At 41.0% G+C, this 25,116-nt stretch overlaps 1 protein-coding gene across 2 annotated transcripts; it reads left to right on the top strand.

Annotated features, from left to right (window-relative positions):
* Positions 1-346: 346 nt before the first annotated feature.
* LOC130283495 (myosin-2 heavy chain, non muscle-like) lies at positions 347-25,116 on the top strand. Of its 2 annotated transcripts, XM_056533098.1 has the most exons (11): positions 347-484; positions 1,062-1,095; positions 2,499-2,656; positions 4,920-5,001; positions 5,213-5,408; positions 5,878-5,945; positions 6,025-6,101; positions 6,185-6,285; positions 6,494-6,576; positions 24,645-24,788; positions 24,942-25,116. In XM_056533098.1, the coding sequence occupies exons 1-11, from the start codon at positions 419-421 to the stop codon at positions 25,061-25,063; spliced, it is 1,131 nt and encodes a 376-aa protein (XP_056389073.1). In that variant the 5' UTR covers positions 347-418; the 3' UTR covers positions 25,064-25,116. The 2 variants fall into 2 exon arrangements, with proteins under 2 accessions (XP_056389073.1, XP_056389074.1); XM_056533099.1 differs by lacking the exon at positions 1,062-1,095 and having other exon boundaries at positions 393-484.

Below are 25,116 nucleotides of genomic sequence, written 5' to 3'. Positions count from 1 at the left end.
TAGTCTGTGTTACAATGTATCAGTGCTGGTATTAGTTTGTTACAATGTATCAGTGCATGTAGTAGTCTGTGTGTTACAATGTATCAGTGCGGGTATTAGTTTGTTACACTGTATCAGTGCGGGTATTAGTTTGTTACAATGTATCAGTGCTGGTATTAGTTTGTTACAATGTATCAGTGTGGGTATTAGTTTGTTACAATGTATCAGTGCAGGTATTAGTTTGTTACAATGTATCAGTTTGCCAACCTTGTAGTTTTCCAACAGCTTTAGTGCAACAGGTCAGAGACCACGGCCATAGATTATTGTATAGACAAGATACATTGTAACAAACCCTCAGCTGTGATGTTCGTCTTTAGTCATATATTTAAAAAAATTCAGACTTTTTTATTTTTAGGGATTTCCAGGATCTGACGCCTCCATGAACTGGGACTCCAAGCTGGACGCCCTCCTGACCGCCGCAGACGACAGCATGGCAAAGGTCAAGGTGAGAGGCTGCGACTGCGCTATTGTACATAGGAGCCGCCATTGACTACTAATGAGCCCTCCCACCCGCTCCTCGCTGTAATCGCGCTGCGCTCCTTAAAGGGCCGACGTCAGGTCTGCTGATAATAAACCCAAATCTATAGATCGGGATAAGAAGTTCTGCCGCTTTCTAATAGACTTTGTACATCAATGTAAATAAACGCTTCTCACAGCAGAGGGTTCGTAACAGTTGTATCCAGTCTGCACAATCCTTGGGCTGATTCATGTGACCTGCACTGATACATTGTAACAAACAGACGTGTGCTGGTGTATGTCTTTAGCTCGCAGAGAATTGTCTGTCCTGATGCATTGTAACAAACCCTCAGCTGTGAAAAGATACCGGTCAGGATGAGTCTTCTCTGCTCCCATTCACTTAGAGCAAGCGGAGATCTTGAAAATTTGGCAGAATTGAGACAAAGAGTCTATTAGAATCTCCAAACTTTTTTTATTACGATTATTTACGATAATTTCTCCGGTGAGGTTTTGTTACATTGTGTTGTTTTTGCTCAGATCTGACATTCGCTCTGTTTCCTGCACAGGAGCGGCTGTACACCCGAGGAGACGTCACCAAAGGTAAATCCCCACCCCAAAACCAGTGGACGCCCCTCGGTCTGTGTCTAAGGGCCCATTAGGTGTCATACTCTGGGGAGTTAGATACATGGTCTCGGAGTGTATCCCACTGTTTTCTTACAGTGTCACCTATTAGTCCGTAATCTAGGATAAGGACCGGGGACTTTGTAATGTACTTAGTGTCTGGTGTCTTCACTGGTTCCAGGATCTCTGCTTGCTGTCAGTAAATGGAAACATTCTTAGATTTTACCCAGAGACTAAAGAAACCCTCCGATCCTCTCCAGCTGATGCTTTTTGTTACAGTGTATCAGTGTAGTCAATTCTCTCTGACAGTCGCCTCCAAACTGCGAACCACAAGATGCTGCAAAACTACAACTCCCAGCATGCCCGGACAGCCGTTGGCTGTCCGGGCATGCTGAGAGTTGTAGTTTTGCTGCTGGAGGTGCAGAGTTTGGAGGCTACTGTATACACTGACAAGACTTAAAGGGGCACTCTGGTGCTAAATCCTTTATCCCCTATCAAAAGTACAGGGGATAAGATGTCATCGCGGGGGTCCTGCTGCTGGGGACCCCCGCAATCTCTCCTGCAGCACCCGCTTTTTTCAGCTGCACAGAGCGAGGATCAGGGGGCGAAGTATCAGGAGGTCACGGCTCCGCCTCCTCGTGCTGCCATGCCCCGCCCCGTCAATGCAAGTCTATGGGAGGGGGCGTGATGTCCGTCACGCCCCCTCCCATAGACTTGCATTGAGGGGGTGGGGTGTGAAGTCACAAGGGGCGGAGCCATGACGTCACTAAACTCCGGCCCTGTAGTCGTGACCCTTCGGACACGGAGCGAACATCACACTGTGCAGCTGCATGAGAGATTGTGGGGGACCCCCGCGATGACATCTTATCATCTATCCTTTTGATGGGAGAAAAGATGTCTTAGGGCCGGAGTACCCCTTTAAAGGGGTGCTCTGGTGGAAAAAAAATGTTTTTCCCAAATCAATTGGTTCCAGAAAGTTCTACAGATTTGTAAATTACTTCTATATAAAAATCTTAATCCTTCCAGATATTAAAGGGCCAGAGCAGGAGAGGTTTGCTATGGGGATTTGCTCCTGCTCCGGACAGTTCCTCACTTGGTCAGAGGTGTCAGCAGAGAGCACTGTGGTCAGACTGGAAAGAACCACACAACTTCCTGTGGAGCATACAGCAGCTGATAAGTACTGGAAGGATTGAGATTTTTATATAGAAGTAATTTACAAATCTGTAGAACTTTCTAGAGCCAGTTGATTGGAAAATTGTTATCCACCGGAGTACCCCTTTAATTGTAATATTGGACGCTGGCCCTTTAATATCTGATAGAACAGAATATTCTGGAGATTTCTTAATATTATGATTACATTTATTTTGTGTGTTTTTTTGCAGATTCTCTCTATGATTCTCCGACTGTCAGAAGAGGAGCCGCGTACGGTGACTTGTCGACCATTAAACCCGCGTCCCTGTACACGCCGGCAGCTTGCGCCGCGCAGGTCTCCTCTGAGGACATGGTGAATCTGAGCAGCCAACTGCTGGCACAGGCCAAGGTACGAGCTGCACCCGTATTTACCGCGGCCTCCTCGCCATCCCGGGGGGTCGGACCCACACAAATCCAGCATTGATGGGATGTTCTTAACCTGTGGCAGTACTACAACTCCCAGCATGCCCGGATAGCCCTGGCTGTCTTGGCATGCTGAGTTGTAGTTCTACAACATCTGGAGGTTCACAGTTTGGAAACCACTGATCTACATAGTAAAAAAAATAAATAAATAAAGAAAATTAGAAGAAACTTGAGCAAAAATTCTTAAATAGGTTTAACGTAAAAATGTGATTTAACCCTTTGAGGGTTCGGATTATACATTTACCACCTGAACCCAAAATTTGACGTGGCGCTCGCTTCAAAGCCAGTAAGTAATGGCTGCTATAAGCAGCTGGGACTCGCCGCTGATGCTGGACATCGGCGATCTTGCCATTGGTCTGGCATTAACCCTTTGTATTCTGCGATCAAAGTCGATTGTGGGATCTAGAATGGCTAAAATCATGTTGTGGGGGCAGATCTAGACCTCCGCCATAAAATTGAGGGGTCCGGATCAGTTAAGACAACAGCTGGGAGGATCCCTACCTGTACCATCGGATCAGCGCTCTGAATATACAGGCAGGCTGTACTTGCAGAGCGCTGATAACACTGAATAATGCTGTTTTATGGCAGGCTGTATAAGCATAGTGCCCAAACACTGATTAAAGGGGTACTCCGGTGGAAAACTTATTATTTTTATTTTATTTTTATCAACTGGTGCCAGAAAGTTAAACAGATTTGTAAGGTACTTATATAAAAAAAATCTTAATCCTTCCAGTACTTATTAGCTGCTGAATACTACAGAGGAAATTCTTTTCTTTTTGGAACACAGAGCTCTCTACTGACATCATGACCACAGTGCTCTCTGCTGACATCTCTGTCCATTTTAAGAACTGTCCAGAGTAGGAGAAAATCCCCATAGAAAACATATGCTGCTCTGGACAGTTCCTAAAATGGACAGATATGTCAGCAGAGAGCACTGTGGTCATGATGTCAGCAGAGAGCTCTGTGCTTGTGATGTCAGCAGAGAGCTCTGTGCTTGTGATGTCAGCAGATAGCCTGAATTGCACATTTTTGGCCACTTCCTATACCAGAATAAATAAGTAAAAAGGGATCAAAAAGTCCAATAAAATAAAAATAAATACAAAAAATTGGTCGTGATAAAAACTACAGATCACGGCGCAAAAAAATGACCGTCGCACATCCCTGTATACCGAGAAATTAAAAGTTTATGGGGTCAGAAGGGGAGGATTTCAAGCAGATATATTTTATTAATAAAAATTATAATTTTATAAAAGTTGTAAAATGAAAAAAACCTATATGAATGGGGTATCTTAGTAATCGTATGGACCTACAGAATAAAGAAATAAAACCCCTAAAAGTTGCACAATTGTGTTTTGTTGTTTTAAAATTTTGCCCTAGATCTTGTGGTAAAAATAAGTCATTACAAAGTGCAATTAATTCGGCATAAAAGAACAAGAAGCCTCATGTGGGTCTGTAGTGGGAAATTAAAGCGTTATGGTTATTAGAAGGCGAGAAGGAAAAAACGAAAGTGTAAAAATAAGTCCCTGTGTCTTTAAGGCAGTGTGTCCCAGCCAGGGTGCCTCCAGCTGTTGCAAAACTACAACTCTCATGCCCAGACAGCCGAAGGCTGTCCGGGCATGATGAGAGTTGTAGTTTTGCAACAGCTGGAGGCGCCCTGGTTGGGAAACGCTATAAGTAGGATATGACAATGAGTTTTCTAAACTGCCTGCATAAAGACGTCGTCTATATATCTATGCTGGGAGTTGTAGTTTTGCAACAGCTGAAGGCGCCCTGGTTGGGAAACACTATATACAGGCAGTTTACAAAACTCATTGTCTTATCCTACTATATTGTTTCCCAACCAGGGCGCCTCCAGCTGTGGCAAAACTATAACTCCCAGCATAGATACATAGACGACGTCTATATGCAGGCAGTTTACAAAACTCATTGTCATATCCTACTAAAGACGTCGTCTATATATCTATGCTGGGAGTTGTAGTTTTGCAACAGCTGGAGGCACCCTGGTTGGAAAACACTATAGTAGGATACGACAATGAGTTTTGTAAACTGCCTGTATAAAGACGTCGTCTATATATCTATGCTGGGAGTTGTAGTGAGGCAACCTGGTTGGGAAACACTGCCTTAAGGGGTTAAACAATAGATAATTTTTCCTATAATTCCTGCAGATGATTTTTCCCTTGTCTCCGCAGATGATCACTTCCTTACATCAGGCTATCGGACGTCTGGAGCGAGACCGTGACCTTCATATCCAGCGCATACAGAGCCTGGAAGGTAGGAGGCGAAGGGTTACAGATGTAATCAGATTATAATGTCCGCCGGATTCACCATAATAAGTGACATTCCGATTGGATTAGGTTGTTTAAACTAATCATGTGACGCGTCTGTAATAAATCCTGGATGTCTCGCTGTAGTATTACCAGATTCCGGGGGCTGTCATGTGACCCATGCTGGGTATCTGTAATGTTTCCCCCCAATTGTACAGATGAGGTGCGGCGACATGGAGCCTCGCGGGGGCCGGATACATCGGAGTCATTGCTGGAGAGGAAGATGGAAGGACTGAGGCAAGAGCTGTCCAGCGAACTGCGCCACCTGGAGGACAGAGTGAGGGATTCCACCACCCGTGTGTCCAGCCCCTCACTGCGCTCCGCCGCCAGCGTCTTACAGGAAGTGAACGAAACGTAAGTATGATCATAGAGATGAGTGCAGGGAGGGGATAGAGAGGACTGTGCAGCTGATATTACCATAGAGATGAGTGCAGGGAGGGGACAGAGAGGACTGTGCAGATGATATTACCATAGAGATGAGTGCAGGGAGGGGACAGAGAGGACTGTGCAGATGATATTACCATAGAGATGAGTGCAGGGAGGGGACAGAGAGGACTGTGCAGATGATATTACCATAGAGATGAGTGCAGGGAGGGGATAGAGAAGACTGTGCAGCTGTAACTGTATGACCACACAGTTCGCTCTATGATCATAGAGATGAGTTCAGGAAAAGGATAGAGAGGACTGTACAGCTGATATTACCATAGAGATGAGTGCAGGGAGGGGATAGAGAGGACTGTGCCGCTGATATTACCATAGAGATGAGTGCAGGGAGGGGATAGAGAGGACTGTGTCGATGTGATATAATATTTGTCACTTTCAGTAAGAAGCTGATTTGGAAGGAGTATGAAAGCCTCCGGAGGGACACAGACTACATGCACCAGAGGTTACGTGAGTGTCTCCTGCGGGGGAGGGGCGCTGTTATATTTACTATAAGATCCTGGAGACTTTTCATGTTATTTCTCTGTAGGACGACAAGAAGACGACGTAATGCGCCAAATCTCTGACGGGCAGGAGCTGAGGCGGGCACAGGAGAAGAACGCTGCGGTATGTGTGGGGGGGGGGGGTTATATGGTGAACGGTGCTGATCGCTGCGGTCACACGTGTAATACGTCTCTGCTCTCCCGCAGGCGCTGGAGAGAATACTGAGCGGCCATCAGACGCAGACACAGGAGCTGGAACGGGCGCGGGCCGACACCCAGGGGGTGCAGAGGGATCTACTGCTGATCAGGTACCATGTGGGGACACAAAATTACATTCAACAGTCGTCTTCTCTGGGGGCGGAGAGAGGTGGGGGGGCAGGTAATCTTCTTCTCGTGGGGGTGGGGGGGGGGGGGGAGAGAATCGTCTCTGGAGGGGGCGGTCTGTTCAAAGAAAATGGCCACTATAAATAATCTCTGGTGAACTAAAAATAAAAATCTTCTATTTATCATCCACAGATCATCAATACGAGACCTGATGGAAAATGTGAGAATTCTGGAGGGGAAAGTGCATACCAATAGAGCGCCGAGCAACCGGCCGGGTCAGTGCAATCACTATATATAATGTGATGTAACCTTTTGAGGGTGCAGGGTGTACATTTACCACCTGAGCCCATAATGGGACGTTGTGCTCGATTATTATATATATAATTAATTATTTTTATTATATATATATATATATATTTATTGTACAAAAAAAAAGTTGCAACAGCACTCTTGGTCAAAAAATGGAGGCTCTTAGCGCACTTTTTGATCAAAATGTGTCCCCCCCCCCCCCCCCCATCCACCACACGGAGGTGGCCTCATATCGGATGGGACCCTAACATGATAACTCACCTCTGCTGTGCATATAGCCTCTAACTGTGTGACATGTTGGATCAGCCATTGACTAAACCACCTCCATTCTGAGAGGGGTGGGGTGCACGGCTAAAGAGGGTGCCACACCCCCACAACTTACAAAGTAAAAACAAAAGGAAAAATAGCCAGCACAACAACCTAATATATTGTACATTTTGTATTTGCCACAGCAGCGGGCACCTGTGTATTAGGTTGTTGTGCTGGCTATTTTTCCTTTTGTTTTTACTTTGTAAGTTGTGGGGGTGTGGCATATATATATGGCATATATATATATATATATATATATATATATATATATATATATATATATATATATATATATATATAGTTCCTTACCTGAAATTTCCTTTTCCTGGAGTCAATAGGCGGCACACCATGGGTTAACTCTCCTTCTAACTCCAGAACAGAAGAGTTAGTAAGCAGTATGCTAATACAGAAACAAGGTAATTAGGCATAATTAGTCATTTAGACAACTCCTAGCTAGGGTACAAAAGACCCCACAAAACAGGGAACACTCGTATAGTTTGCAGCAATAAAGAAATTTATTTAGGGAGGGATAAAGTTGTGCCGCCTATGGACTCCAGGAAAAGGAAATTTCAGGTAAGGGCACAAATTTCCTACTTCCTGATCGTCCTACGGCGGCACAACATGGGACTTGTAAAGCAGTCCAGGTAACAAAAGATAACAGGGGGGAACTAAATACTACCAGCTCCTTGAATCACACTTGCACCAAAAACTGACCCCTCAGAGGCAGAGATGTCCAGCCGATAGTGCTTCATGAAGGTCGTCAGTGACGCCCAGGTTGCCGCCCGGCAAATTTGGTCTAAGGGAACGTGGAACTTCTCCGCCCAGGAGGTTGCCGTTGAGCGCGTTGAGTGACAAAGAGATGATGTTGACCCTTTAAACTCGTAGCAACACCGAATAGTGTCTCTGACCCATCTGGCCAAGGAGGCTTTGCTAGCTTTCCTTCCTTTCTTCTCACCTTGATATAGGACGAAGGCGGCTTCGGATGATCTAAATGACGAGGTCCTTTCTAGGTACATCAGAACCGCTCTTCTCACATCTAGGAGGTGTAGATCTTCACCATCCTTCTCCAACAATGCTGGTAGGACCAACTCCTGGTTCAGGTTTTGGACTGATGGAACTTTGGGAAGAACCCTGGCATTGTTCTGAGGATTACCGCATTGGGTAGGACTCTCAAGTATGGCTCTCTACATGATAAGGCTTGTAGTTCGCCAATCCGCCTGGCTGAGGTGATTGCAATCAAAAAAAGTGTTTTCAGGGAAAGCCATTTCAGGGATGTGGAACGTAGTGGTCCAAACGGATCTTTACACAGTCTTTTTAGGACCAACGGTAAATCCCAAGATGGTAATGGGTGACAATACGGTGGTCGTAATTTCCTCAGATCCCTGAAGAATCTGGAGACGATGCTGGAGCTTGAGAAAAGACCATTCAGATGCGCATTGATCGCTGTAACCTGCACCTTTAGGGTGTTGGGCTTCAGGCCTTTTTCAAATCCTTCCTGAAGGAAGAGTAAAAGAGTGGTTGTTTCGGAAGGATTCAGCTGTTTCCTAGAACACCAACCTGAATAGAGGTGCCATATTCTTGCATAGATTTTAACCGTAGACTGTTTTTCTGGAAGCCATCAATGTATCGATCACACGAGGCAAAGCCTTGTTCTTCTAACCCAATCTGTTCAAATTCCATGCCGTCAGGTCTAGGCTGTCTGGGTGAAGGAGGCCTCCTTGTAGGAGGAGATCTTCTATTGGAGGGAGCTTGAGGAAGTCTCCTTTCGATGTTTCCCAGGCGAGTTGAAACCATGCCCGTCGTGGCCAGAAGGGCATGATCACTATTGCATGGACTTGCTCGTCGAGGATTTTCCTGAGCACCCGAGGAATTAACGGAAGGGGGGGAAGGCATAGATGAACATCCCCCCTCCAAGTTACCGACAGGCCGTCTACTGCGAAGGGGTGACCCGCTGGAGAGAGAGAGAGAAGAACTGTGGCAGTTTCCTGTTCTCTTGAGAGGCGAAGACATCCATCGTCGGCGATCCCCATTTCTTCACCAGCATTCGGAAAACTTTCGGGTTGAGACCCCATTCTCCCGGCAAGATCTTCTTCCTGCTCAGCCAATCGGCCCTGGAGTTCTGTACACCTCTTATGTGGACCGCTGAGATGGAGAGCAGATTCTTCTCTGCCCAGCTCATCATTCGTGCACATAACTTCTGAAATTCTCTGCTCCTGGGGCCACCTTGCTTGTTTATATAGAAAACAGCTGGAAAATTGTCCGTCTGAACTTGCACATGGTGGTTCTTCAGGGTGTCTCTGGAGTGTTTCAGTGCCAGGAAGACTTCTTTCATCTCCTTGAAATTGGAGGATTTCGCTGCTTCTTCCCTTCTCCAGACTTTTTGCACCCACAGGCTTCTGACATGGGCACCCCAACCGTAGGCGGAGGCATCCGTAGTGAGGACAATCGGTTGGGGACATATCAGACTCCTGCCCTGGAGGAAACGCAGAGGATTCAGCCACCACAGAAGATCTTTCTCGAGTCTCCTCGGAAGATGAATAGTAGAATCCAGGGACGATGGAGACTTGTCCCACCTGGACAGGATGATGTGTGACTGGAGACTCCTGATGTGACTTCGCCCACAAGACAGCCTCTATTGATGATGTTAAGAGTCCCAGTATCTTCATGGCATGACGAATTGTGCATGTCTGGAGACTTAACAGAGCTTGGAGATTCTGGAAGATGTTGGTCGACCTCTCTTCCAATAAAAACAACCTCATCCGGCTGGAGTCCACTATAAATCCCAGAAAGGTAATTCTCTGAGTGGATATTAAGTGTGACTTGTTGTAGTTTATGAGAAACCCATGGTTGTTCAGGACTTCTATCACTACTTGGAGATGGCTGATGAGGAGTTGTTTCGACCGGGCTTTGATAAGCCAGTCATCCAGGTACGGTGTCACATGAATGCCCAATAGCCTTAGATGGGCTACCAGGACCACGACAACTTTCGTGAAGACTCGTGGGTGCTGACGTTATCCCGAAGTGAATACAGGTAAATTGAAGGTGCCTGATGTGACCTTGACTCTTCACTGCTATGCGAAGAAACCTGCGGTGAGATGGTCGGACTGGAATATGCAGGTATGCATCCTGGAGGTCCAGTGATGCCATATAGTCCCCTTTCTGGATGTCTAGGACCGCCGACTTTATCGATTCCATTTTGAACCGCTTCTTCACAAAGAATTTGTTGAGATCTGACAAATCTATGACTAATCTCCAGTCGCCGCTGGACTTGGGTACCGCAAAGATGGGGGAGTAGAACCCCCGTTCCTCGCTCTCCTACTGGAACTTCTTCTAATGCTCTTTTGAGAAGAAATTGCTGGATTAAATCCGAGACTATTGGAGAAGCTCGATTCACCATAAACTTGTCTGGAGGGATTGACCGAAGTTCTAGGGTTTATCCGTTTTCCACTGTATCTGACACCCAGGCATCTGAGGAGGTTTGGGACCAGATATTCACAAAGGCTTGAAGTCTGCCTCCCACTGGGTGCAATTGTATCCTGGCGTCATTGGTCCTTGTCTTTATGCAGAAATGGCTTCTTCTTTGAAGCTGCGGACTCCTGCTTCTTGGGGTACTGACGTCTTGCACCAGTCTGACGAAAATTCCCCCTTTTTCTGAATGGACTCGAGTACCGACTCCTTCTACCTGGAAAAGGGAGCTTCACAAAGCTGTTTTTGGAAGATATATCTCCCCCCCCCCCCAGTTCTTGATCCACAGGGCTCTTCTTGTCGCGTTGGACAATGCTAAGGTCCTAGAAGAGAACTTCATGACGTCCAGCGGGGCGTCACATAGAAACTCCGTCGCAGACTTAATCAGTGGGAAGCTTTTCAGGAGGTCTTTTCGGGACACCCCATCCTTAATATCCCGGGCCAGATCTGACACCCAGATTCGTAGGGCTCTAGCGACTGGTAGTGACGACGCTGCTACGGCTGCTGATCCATATGACTTCTTGCATAGGAGGTCTGCCTTCCTCTCCATTGGATCCGGCAGTAAGGTCGATTCCTCGGATGGAAAGATGGCTTTCTTTGTCAAGTTGGCTGCTGCTAGGTCCACTTTGTGTGGATTTTCCCACTCTTCATAAGCCGCTGGAGAGAGTGTATAGGTGGTGCGTAGTCTTGAACCAGGATCAGTATATTTTTCTGGTTTTGACCAGTCTTTAATAATGGGGTGTGATGGTAACAACCTATCATTAGACGGAGGAAAAAAAATATAGCTGGTCTCTCTGTAATTTTTGAGAGACATCCTCACTGCTCTCAAGGACCTCTTTGGTCGCCGCTATCAGTGTGTGCACCTTATCCTTGTCCAACAGGTAAAGGTCTTCTGGAATCTCAACCTCCTTGACTTCTATCGGCTCCGAGCTGCTTGAATCATTGGAGTCAGATGATGATGATGAGGAGGGAGACGGCTCCTTATGAGATGCTTTGTGCTTTTTTACACCCATAGACGCCTTAACTTCCGAAAAGGTGGAGAGCAACTCCGTTCTAAACCATCTCAGAAAGGCTTTAGGATCCACTGGGGCTGAGGTGTGCGGGGGTGCAGCGTATAATGAACAGATGTCATCCTGCCGCTCATCAGGTAAGGGCTGCTTGCACTTAGTACATTCTCTATGGCGGGATTTGATTTTCTGGACCTTTTCCTCCTCGATTGGGACATCTAAGGGAGGAAATACTTTTATTAGACTTAAGAACACTGTATGGGGCACTCGGAGCTTTTGGGGAAAGCTTTGGATTCTCCTTACCTCTGCCAACTGAGAAGTCTCCTTACTTCTGCCAACTGAGAAGTCTCTTTACCTCTGCCAACTGAGAAGTCTCCTTACCTCTGCCAACTGAGAAGTCTCTTTACCTCTGCCAACTGAGAAGTCTCCTTACCTCTGCCAACTGAGAAGTCTCCTTACCTCTGCCAACTGAGAAGTCTCCTTACCTCTGCCAACTGAGAAGTCTCTTTACCTCTGCCAACTGAGAAGTCTCCTTACCTCTGCCAACTGAGAAGTCTCCTTACCTCTGCCAACTGAGAAGTCTCTTTACCTCTGCCAACTGAGAAGTCTCCTTACCTCTGCCAACTGAGAAGTCTCCTTACCTCTGCCAACTGAGAAGTCTCCTTACCTCTGCCAACTGAGAAGTCTCCTTACCTCTGCCAACTGAGAAGTCTCCTTACCTCTGCCAACTGAGAAGTCTCCTTACCTCTGCCAACTGAGAAGTCTCCTTACCTCTGCCAACTGAGAAGTCTCCTTACCTCTGCCAACTGAGAAGTCTCCTTACCTCTGCCAACTGAGAAGTCTCTTTACCTCTGCCAACTGAGAAGTCTCCTTACCTCTGCCAACTGAGAAGTCTCCTTACCTCTGCCAACTGAGAAGTCTCCTTACCTCTGCCAACTGAGAAGTCTCCTTACCTCTGCCAACTGAGAAGTCTCCTTACCTCTGCCAACTGAGAAGTCTCCTTACCTCTGCCAACTGAGAAGTCTCTTTACCTCTGCCAACTGAGAAGTCTCCTTACCTCTTCCAACTGAGAAGTCTGCTGCTTAGGTTAAGCGCAGCTTCTCAGTGTCAGGGTTGCTCTTTTATGCGCTGTAGAGACCGCACATGCGCAGTGCGCACCGCCGCCGTGAGCTGCGCACTGACAGCATCTCGGCAACTGCAGCCGGAAGTTCCCCCTGCGCGCGCACGTCCCACTTAGAAAACTAGCAGGGAAGACACGTGGGACGCGCTGCGCGATGCCGGCATGAATCTTTCAGCAGATGAGAATGGCGGCACTTACTTGTGAATCACCGGGTGACCGGAGACCACAGACTCACCCCCCCACCGGCGGGCAACGGTCCTGGAACGTCTAGCGCTGGCCCGATTCGTCACCATCAAGGAGGCAGGTACCGGAGGAGGGGGGAGGTAGTCGGAGAACTAGGGGAGCCCCCAGTACACGACCTTAATTCACCCCAGGGACCCCAGAAGCCTGAGGGTTTGGGGCCTTGCTTCTGTAGGCTCTTCTGTCTTCTTTCAGAAGAAAATTAAGTACGTGTTCCGTTTTGTGGGGTCTTTTGTACCCTAGCTAGGAGTTGTCTAATTACTAAATTATGCCTAATTACCTTGTTTCTGTATTAGCATACTGCTTACTAACTCTTCTGTTCTGGGGTTAGAAGGAGAGTTAACCCATGGTGTGCCGCCGTAGGACGATCAGGAAATATATATCTATCTATCTCTGGAGAGCAGTGATGTCACCTCCTGTATAATATATATATGTGATATCTGGAGAGCAGTGATGTCACCTCCTGTATAATATATATATGTGATATCTGGAGAGCAGTGATGTCACCTCCTGTATAATATATATATATATGATATCTGGAGAGCAGTGATGTCACCTCCTGTATAATATATATATATATATATATATATGTGATATCTGGAGAGCAGTGATGTCACCTCCTGTATAATATATATATGATATCTGGAGAGCAGTGATGTCACCTCCTGTATAATATATATATATGATATCTGGAGAGCAGTGATGTCACCTCCTGTATAATATATATATATATATGTGATATCTGGAGAGCAGTGATGTCACCTCCTGTATAATATATATATATATGATATCTGGAGAGCAGTGATGTCACCTCCTGTATAATATATATATGTGATATCTGGAGAGCAGTGATGTCACCTCCTGTATAATATATATATGATATCTGGAGAGCAGTGATGTTACCTCCTGTATAATATATATATGTGATATCTGGAGAGCAGTGATGTCACCTCCTGTATAATATATATATGTGATATCTGGAGAGCAGTGATGTCACCTCCTGTATAATATATATATGATATCTGGGGAGCAGTGATGTCACCTCCTGTATAATATATATATATATATATGATATCTGGAGAGCAGTGATGTCACCTCCTGTATAATATATATATATATATATATATATATATATATATATGATATCTGGAGAGCAGTGATGTCACCTCCTGTATAATATATATATGATATCTGGAGAGCAGTGATGTCACCTCCTGTATAATATATATATAATATCTGGAGAGCAGTGATGTCACCTCCTGTATAATATATATATATGATATCTGGAGAGCAGTGATGTCACCTCCTGTATAATATATATATATATATATATATATATATGATCTCTGGAGAGCAGTGATGTCACCTCCTGTATAATATATATATGATCTCTGGAGAGCAGTGATGTCACCTCCTGTATAATATATATATGATCTCTGGAGAGCAGTGATGTCACCTCCTGTATAATATATATATAATATCTGGAGAGCAGTGATGTCTCCTCCTGTATAATATATATATGATATCTGGAGAGCAGTGATGTCACCTCCTGTATAATATATATATATATGATATCTGGAGAGCAGTGATGTCACCTCCTGTATAATATATATATGATATCTGGAGAGCAGTGATGTCACCTCCTGTATAATATATATATATGATATCTGGAGAGCAGTGATGTCACCTCCTGTATAATATATATATGTGATATCTGGGGAGCAGTGATGTCACCCCCTGTATAATATATATATATGATATCTGGAGAGCAGTGATGTCACCTCCTGTATAATATATATATAATATCTGGGGAGCAGTGATGTCACCTCCTGTATAATATATATATGATATCTGGAGAGCAGTGATGTCACCTCCTGTATAATATATATATATATGATATCTGGAGAGCAGTGATGTCACCTCCTGTATAATATATATATATATATGATATCTGGAGAGCAGGGATGTCACCTCCTGTATAATATATATATATATATATATATAATATCTGGGGAGCAGTGATGTCACCTCCTGTATAATATATATATATAATATCTGGAGAGCAGTGATGTCACCTCCTGTATAATATATATATGATATCTGGAGAGCAGTGATGTCACCTCCTGTATAATATATATATATATGATATCTGGGGAGCAGTGATGTCACCTCCTGTATAATATATATATGATATCTGGGGAGCAGTGATGTCACCTCCTGTATAATATATATATATATATATATGATATCTGGAGAGCAGTGATGTCACCTCCTGTATAATATATATATATATATATATATATATATATATATATATATATATATGATATCTGGAGAGCAGTGATGTCACCTCCTGTATAATATATATATATGATATCTGGAGAGCAGTGATGTCACCTCCTGTATAATATATATATAATATCTGGAGAGCAGTGATGTCACCTCCTGTATAATATATATATATGATATCTGGAGAGCAGTGATGTCACCTCCTGTATAATATATATATAATATCTGGGGAGCAGTGATGTCACCTCCTGTATAATATATATATGATATCTGGGGAGCAGTGATGTCACCTCCTGTATAATATATATATGATATCTGGGGAGCAGTGATGTCACCTCCTGTATAATATATATATATATGATATCTGGAGAGCAGTGATGTCACCTCCTGTATAATATATATATATATGATATCTGGAGAGCAGTGATGTCACCTCCTGTATAATATATATATGATATCTGGAGAGCAGTGATGTCACCTCCTGTATAATATATATATATATGATATCTGGAGAGCAGTGATGTCACCTCCTGTATAATATATATATATATGATATCTGGAGAGCAGTGATGTCACCTCCTGTATAATATATATATGATATCTGGAGAGCAGTGATGTCACCTCCTGTATATTATATATATATGATATCTGGAGAGCAGTGATGTCACCTCCTGTATAATATATATATATGTGATATCTGGGGAGCAGTGATGTCTCCTCCTGTATAATATATATATATGATATCTGGAGAGCAGTGATGTCACCCCCTGTATAATATATATATATGATATCTGGAGAGCAGTGATGTCTCCTCCTGTATAATATATATATGATATCTGGAGAGCAGTGATGTCACCTCCTGTATAATATATATATAATATCTGGGGAGCAGTGATGTCACCTCCTGTATAATATATATATGATATCTGGAGAGCAGTGATGTCACCTCCTGTATAATATATATATATATGATATCTGGAGAGCAGTGATGTCACCTCCTGTATAATATATATATATATGATATCTGGAGAGCAGGGATGTCACCTCCTGTATAATATATATATATATATATATATATATATATATATATAATATCTGGGGAGCAGTGATGTCACCTCCTGTATAATATATATATATAATATCTGGAGAGCAGTGATGTCACCTCCTGTATAATATATATATGATATCTGGAGAGCAGTGATGTCACCTCCTGTATAATATATATATATATGATATCTGGGGAGCAGTGATGTCACCTCCTGTATAATATATATATGATATCTGGGGAGCAGTGATGTCACCTCCTGTATAATATATATATGATATCTGGGGAGCAGTGATGTCACCTCCTGTATAATATATATATATATATATATATATATATAATATCTGGGGAGCAGTGATGTCACCTCCTGTATAATATATATATATGATATCTGGAGAGCAGTGATGTCACCTCCTGTATAATATATATATATATATATATATATATATGATCTCTGGAGAGCAGTGATGTCACCTCCTGTATAATATATATATGATCTCTGGAGAGCAGTGATGTCACCTCCTGTATAATATATATATAATATCTGGAGAGCAGTGATGTCTCCTCCTGTATAATATATATATGATATCTGGAGAGCAGTGATGTCACCTCCTGTATAATATATATATATATGATATCTGGAGAGCAGTGATGTCACCTCCTGTATAATATATATATATGATATCTGGAGAGCAGTGATGTCACCTCCTGTATAATATATATATATGATATCTGGAGAGCAGTGATGTCACCTCCTGTATAATATATATATAATATCTGGGGAGCAGTGATGTCACCTCCTGTATAATATATATATATAATATCTGGGGAGCAGTGATGTCACCTCCTGTATAATATATATATGATATCTGGGGAGCAGTGATGTCACCTCCTGTATATTATATATATATGATATCTGGAGAGCAGTGATGTCACCTCCTGTATAATATATATATATGATATCTGGAGAGCAGTGATGTCACCTCCTGTATAATATATATATAATATCTGGGGAGCAGTGATGTCACCTCCTGTATAATATATATATAATATCTGGGGAGCAGTGATGTCACCTCCTGTATAATATATATATATATATGATATCTGGGGAGCAGTGATGTCACCTCCTGTATAATATATATATATATATATATATGATATCTGGAGAGCAGTGATGTCACCTCCTGTATAATATATATATAATATCTGGGGAGCAGTGATGTCACCTCCTGTATAATATATATATATATATATGATATCTGGAGAGCAGTGATGTCACCTCCTGTATAATATATATATATATATATATATATATATATGATATCTGGAGAGCAGTGATGTCACCTCCTGTATAATATATATATATATATGATATCTGGGGAGCAGTGATGTCACCTCCTGTATAATATATATATGATATCTGGGGAGCAGTGATGTCACCTCCTGTATAATATATATATATATAATATCTGGGGAGCAGTGATGTCACCTCCTGTATAATATATATATATATAATATCTGGGGAGCAGTGATGTCACCTCCTGTATAATATATATATATGATATCTGGAGAGCAGTGATGTCACCTCCTGTATAATATATATATATAATATCTGGGGAGCAGTGATGTCACCTCCTGTATAATATATATATAATATCTGGAGAGCAGTGATGTCACCTCCTGTATAATATATATATATAATATCTGGGGAGCAGTGATGTCACCTCCTGTATAATATATATATAATATCTGGGGAGCAGTGATGTCACCTCCTGTATAATATATATATATGATATCTGGAGAGCAGTGATGTCACCTCCTGTATAATATATATATGTGATATCTGGAGAGCAGTGATGTCACCTCCTGTATAATATATATATGATATCTGGAGAGCAGTGATGTTACCTCCTGTATAATATATATATGTGATATCTGGAGAGCAGTGATGTCACCTCCTGTATAATATATATATATGATATCTGGAGAGCAGTGATGTCACCTCCTGTATAATATATATATATGATATCTGGAGAGCAGTGATGTCACCTCCTGTATAATATATATATATATATGATATCTGGAGAGCAGTGATGTCACCTCCTGTATAATATATATATATATATGATATCTGGGGAGCAGTGATGTCACCTCCTGTATAATATATATATAATATCTGGGGAGCAGTGATGTCACCTCCTGTATAATATATATATGATATCTGGAGAGCAGTGATGTCACCTCCTGTATAATATATATATATAATATCTGGGGAGCAGTGATGTCACCTCCTGTATAATATATATATATATGATATCTGGAGAGCAGTGATGTCACCTCCTGTATAATATATATATGTGATATCTGGAGAGCAGTGATGTCACCTCCTGTATAATATATATATATATATGATATCTGGAGAGCAGTGATGTCACCTCCTGTATAATATATATATGATATCTGGAGAGCAGTGATGTCACCTCCTGTATAATATATATATATGATATCTGGAGAGCAGTGATGTCACCTCCTGTATAATATATATATATATATGTGATATCTGGAGAGCAGTGATGTCACCCCCTGTATAATATATATATATATATGATATCTGGAGAGCAGTGATGTCACCTCCTGTATAATATATATATGATATCTGGAGAGCAGTGATGTCACCTCCTGTATAATATATATATATATATATATATATATATATATATATATATATATATATATATATATATATATATATATATATATATATATATATATATATATATATATATGATATCTGGAGAGCAGTGATGTCACCTCCTGTATAATATATATATGATATCTGGAGAGCAGTGATGTCACCTCCTGTATAATATATATATGATATCTGGAGAGCAGTGATGTCACCTCCTGTATAATATATATATAATATCTGGGGAGCAGTGATGTCACCTCCTGTATAATATATATATATGATATCTGGAGAGCAGTGATGTCACCTCCTGTATAATATATATATAATATCTGGGGAGCAGTGATGTCACCTCCTGTATAATATATATATATATGATATCTGGAGAGCAGTGATGTCACCTCCTGTATAATATATATATATATATAATATCTGGGGAGCAGTGATGTCACCTCCTGTATAATATATATATATATGATATCTGGAGAGCAGTGATGTCACCTCCTGTATAATATATATATATGATATCTGGAGAGCAGTGATGTCACCTCCTGTATAATATATATATATATATATGATATCTGGAGAGCAGTGATGTCACCTCCTGTATAATATATATATGATATCTGGAGAGCAGTGATGTCACCTCCTGTATAATATATATATATAATATCTGGGGAGCAGTGATGTCACCTCCTGTATAATATATATATATGATATCTGGAGAGCAGTGATGTCACCTCCTGTATAATATATATATAATATCTGGGGAGGGAGCAGTGATGTCACCTCCTGTATAATATATATATATATGATATCTGGAGAGCAGTGATGTCACCTCCTGTATAATATATATATATATATATATATATATATATATAATATCTGGGGAGCAGTGATGTCACCTCCTGTATAATATATATATATATGATATCTGGAGAGCAGTGATGTCACCCCCTGTATAATATATATATATGATATCTGGAGAGCAGTGATGTCACCTCCTGTATAATATATATATATATATATGATATCTGGAGAGCAGTGATGTCACCTCCTGTATAATATATATATGATATCTGGAGAGCAGTGATGTCACCTCCTGTATAATATATATATATAATATCTGGGGAGCAGTGATGTCACCTCCTGTATAATATATATATATAATATCTGGGGAGCAGTGATGTCACCTCCTGTATAATATATATATATATATATATATATATAATATCTGGGGAGCAGTGATGTCACCTCCTGTATAATATATATATATGATATCTGGAGAGCAGTGATGTCACCTCCTGTATAATATATATATATGATATCTGGAGAGCAGTGATGTCACCTCCTGTATAATATATATATATGATATCTGGAGAGCAGTGATGTCACCTCCTGTATAATATATATATATATAATATCTGGGGAGCAGTGATGTCACCTCCTGTATAATATATATATATATAATATCTGGGGAGCAGTGATGTCACCTCCTGTATAATATATATATATATCTGGGGAGCAGTGATGTCACCTCCTGTATAATATATATATAATATCTGGGGAGCAGTGATGTCACCTCCTGTATAATATATATATAATATCTGGAGAGCAGTGATGTCACCTCCTGTATAATATATATATAATATCTGGGGAGCAGTGATGTCACCTCCTGTATAATATATATATAATATCTGGGGAGCAGTGATGTCACCTCCTGTATAATATATATATGTGATATCTGGAGAGCAGTGATGTCACCTCCTGTATAATATATATATATATGATATCTGGAGAGCAGTGATGTCACCTCCTGTATAATATATATATGATATCTGGAGAGCAGTGATGTCTCCTCCTGTATAATATATATATATGATATCTGGGGAGCAGTGATGTCACCTCCTGTATAATATATATATGTGATATCTGGGGAGCAGTGATGTCACCTCCTGTATAATATATATATGTGATATCTGGAGAGCAGTGATGTCACCTCCTGTATAATATATATATATATGATATCTGGAGAGCAGTGATGTCACCTCCTGTATAATATATATATATAATATCTGGAGAGCAGTGATGTCACCTCCTGTATAATATATATATGTGATATCTGGGGAGCAGTGATGTCACCTCCTGTATAATATATATATATGATATCTGGAGAGCAGTGATGTCACCTCCTGTATAATATATATATATATGATATCTGGAGAGCAGTGATGTCACCTCCTGTATAATATATATATGATATCTGGAGATCAGTGATGTCACCTCCTGTATAATATATATATATATGATATCTGGAGAGCAGTGATGTCACCTCCTGTATAATATATATATATATATATGATATCTGGAGAGCAGTGATGTCACCTCCTGTATAATATATATATGTGATATCTGGAGAGCAGTGATGTCACCTCCTGTATAATATATATATATGATATCTGGAGAGCAGTGATGTCACCTCCTGTATAATATATATATATGATATCTGGGGAGCAGTGATGTCACCTCCTGTATAATATATATATGATATCTGGAGAGCAGTGATGTCACCTCCTGTATAATATATATATGTGATATCTGGAGAGCAGTGATGTCACCTCCTGTATAATATATATATATATGATATCTGGGGAGCAGTGATGTCACCTCCTGTATAATATATATATATATATGATATCTGGAGAGCAGTGATGTCACCTCCTGTATAATATATATATATATATGATATCTGGAGAGCAGTGATGTCACCTCCTGTATAATATATATATGATATCTGGAGAGCAGTGATGTCACCTCCTGTATAATATATATATATATGATATCTGGAGAGCAGTGATGTCACCTCCTGTATAATATATATATATATATATGATATCTGGAGAGCAGTGATGTCACCTCCTGTATAATATATATATATATGATATCTGGAGAGCAGGGATGTCACCTCCTGTATAATATATATATATATATGATATCTGGAGAGCAGTGATGTCACCTCCTGTATAATATATATATAATATCTGGGGAGCAGTGATGTCACCTCCTGTATAATATATATATATATGATATCTGGAGAGCAGTGATGTCACCTCCTGTATAATATATATATGATATCTGGAGAGCAGTGATGTCACCTCCTGTATAATATATATATAATATCTGGGGAGCAGTGATGTCACCTCCTGTATAATATATATATATATGATATCTGGAGAGCAGTGATGTCACCTCCTGTATAATATATATGTGATATCTGGAGAGCAGTGATGTCACCTCCTGTATAATATATATATATGATATCTGGAGAGCAGTGATGTCACCTCCTGTATAATATATATATATGATATCTGGAGAGCAGTGATGTCACCTCCTGTATAATATATATATATATGATATCTGGGGAGCAGTGATGTCACCTCCTGTATAATATATATATATATGATATCTGGGGAGCAGTGATGTCACCTCCTGTATAATATATATATGTGATATCTGGGGAGCAGTGATGTCACCTCCTGTATAATATATATATGTGATATCTGGAGAGCAGTGATGTCACCTCCTGTATAATATATATATGTGATATCTGGGGAGCAGTGATGTCACCTCCTGTATAATATATATATATGATATCTGGAGAGCAGTGATGTCACCTCCTGTATAATATATATATGTGATATCTGGAGAGCAGTGATGTCACCTCCTGTATAATATATATATGTGATATCTGGAGAGCAGTGATGTCACCTCCTGTATAATATATATATATGATATCTGGAGAGCAGTGATGTCACCTCCTGTATAATATATATATGTGATATCTGGAGAGCAGTGATGTCACCTCCTGTATAATATATATATGTGATATCTGGAGAGCAGTGATGTCACCTCCTGTATAATATATATATGTGATATCTGGAGAGCAGTGATGTCACCTCCTGTATAATATATATATGTGATATCTGGAGAGCAGTGATGTCACCTCCTGTATAATATATATATATATGATATCTGGAGAGCAGTGATGTCACCTCCTGTATAATATATATATATATGATATCTGGAGAGCAGTGATGTCACCTCCTGTATAATATATATATATGATATCTGGAGAGCAGTGATGTCACCTCCTGTATAATATATATATAATATCTGGGGAGCAGTGATGTCACCTCCTGTATAATATATATATATATGATATCTGGAGAGCAGTGATGTCACCTCCTGTATAATATATATATAATATCTGGGGAGCAGTGATGTCACCTCCTGTATAATATATATATATATGATATATGGGGAGCAGTGATGTCACCTCCTGTATAATATATATATATATGATATCTGGAGAGCAGTGATGTCACCTCCTGTATAATATATATATATGATATCTGGAGAGCAGTGATGTCACCTCCTGTATAATATATATATATGATATCTGGAGAGCAGTGATGTCACCTCCTGTATAATATATATATAATATCTGGAGAGCAGTGATGTCACCTCCTGTATAATATATATATATATGATATCTGGAGAGCAGTGATGTCACCTCCTGTATAATATATATATAATATCTGGGGAGCAGTGATGTCACCTCCTGTATAATATATATATATATGATATCTGGGGAGCAGTGATGTCACCTCCTGTATAATATATATATAATATCTGGGGAGCAGTGATGTCACCTCCTGTATAATATATATATATATGATATCTGGAGAGCAGTGATGTCACCTCCTGTATAATATATATATATGATATCTGGAGAGCAGTGATGTCACCTCCTGTATAATATATATATATGATATCTGGAGAGCAGTGATGTCACCTCCTGTATAATATATATATATATGATATCTGGGGAGCAGTGATGTCACCTCCTGTATAATATATATATAATATCTGGGGAGCAGTGATGTCACCTCCTGTATAATATATATATATATATGATATCTGGAGAGCAGTGATGTCACCTCCTGTATAATATATATATATGATATCTGGAGAGCAGTGATGTCACCTCCTGTATATTATATATATATGATATCTGGAGAGCAGTGATGTCACCTCCTGTATAATATATATATGATATCTGGAGAACAGTGATGTCACCTCCTGTATAATATATATATATGATATCTGGAGAGCAGTGATGTCACCTCCTGTATATTATATATATATGATATCTGGAGAGCAGTGATGTCACCTCCTGTATAATATATATATATGATATCTGGAGAGCAGTGATGTCACCTCCTGTATAATATATATATATGATATCTGGAGAGCAGTGATGTCACCTCCTGTATATTATATATATATGATATCTGGAGAGCAGTGATGTCACCTCCTGTATAATATATATATATGATATCTGGAGAACAGTGATGTCACCTCCTGTATAATATATATATATGATATCTGGAGAGCAGTGATGTCACCTCCTGTATATTATATATATATATGATATCTGGAGAGCAGTGATGTCACCTCCTGTATAATATATATATATCTGGGGAGCAGTGATGTCACCTCCTGTATAATATATATATATGATATCTGGAGAGCAGTGATGTCACCTCCTGTATAATATATATATATATATCTGGGGAGCAGTGATGTCACCTCCTGTATAATATATATATGATATCTGGAGAGCAGTGATGTCACCTCCTGTATAATATATATATATGATATCTGGAGAGCAGTGATGTCACCTCCTGTATAATATATATGTGATATCTGGAGAGCAGTGATGTCACCTCCTGTATAATATATATATAATATCTGGAGAGCAGTGATGTCACCTCTTGTATATTATTATGAACCTCTCTGATCCTTTATAGAGCGCCGGCGGTCTGGGCGGAGGCGGGAGCTCAGTCGGTCGGAGTCGTCATCTGAGGATGATTTGCGCTCGCGGATCAGTTTGGCGGACATCAGCTCGGAGGAGACGTCTTACAGCTTTAGCGCGGCGGCAGAGATCTCTCGAGGTATCCTGCTCCTTGTGGTCTGTACCTGTGGTGGAACTACAACCCCCAGCATATCCTGCCAGCCGCTCACTGCCCTAGGTCTATACTCGCCTCAGGCTGCACTGACACATTGTAACGCTGGTTCCTCACATCTTTCTTGTGTTGCTTTTATAGGGTCCAGAGAAAAATCCAGCACGAGCCGAGACGGGAAGAGCCGGAGCGACCGCGACCTGGACGATCAGGACCTGAGCGACCTCACAGACAGCGCCCCCGAGCTTAACTTTAGTGACCTCTGAACTGTGGGCGGAGTCGCATGATGATATATCCGGGGTGGGGGGGTGGGGGTGGG

The sequence above is a fragment of the Hyla sarda genome, chromosome 7, assembly GCF_029499605.1.
Source record: "Hyla sarda isolate aHylSar1 chromosome 7, aHylSar1.hap1, whole genome shotgun sequence".
Classification (NCBI taxonomy): Eukaryota; Metazoa; Chordata; class Amphibia; order Anura; family Hylidae; genus Hyla; species Hyla sarda.
This window is presented reverse-complemented; position numbering and strand designations above follow the sequence as displayed.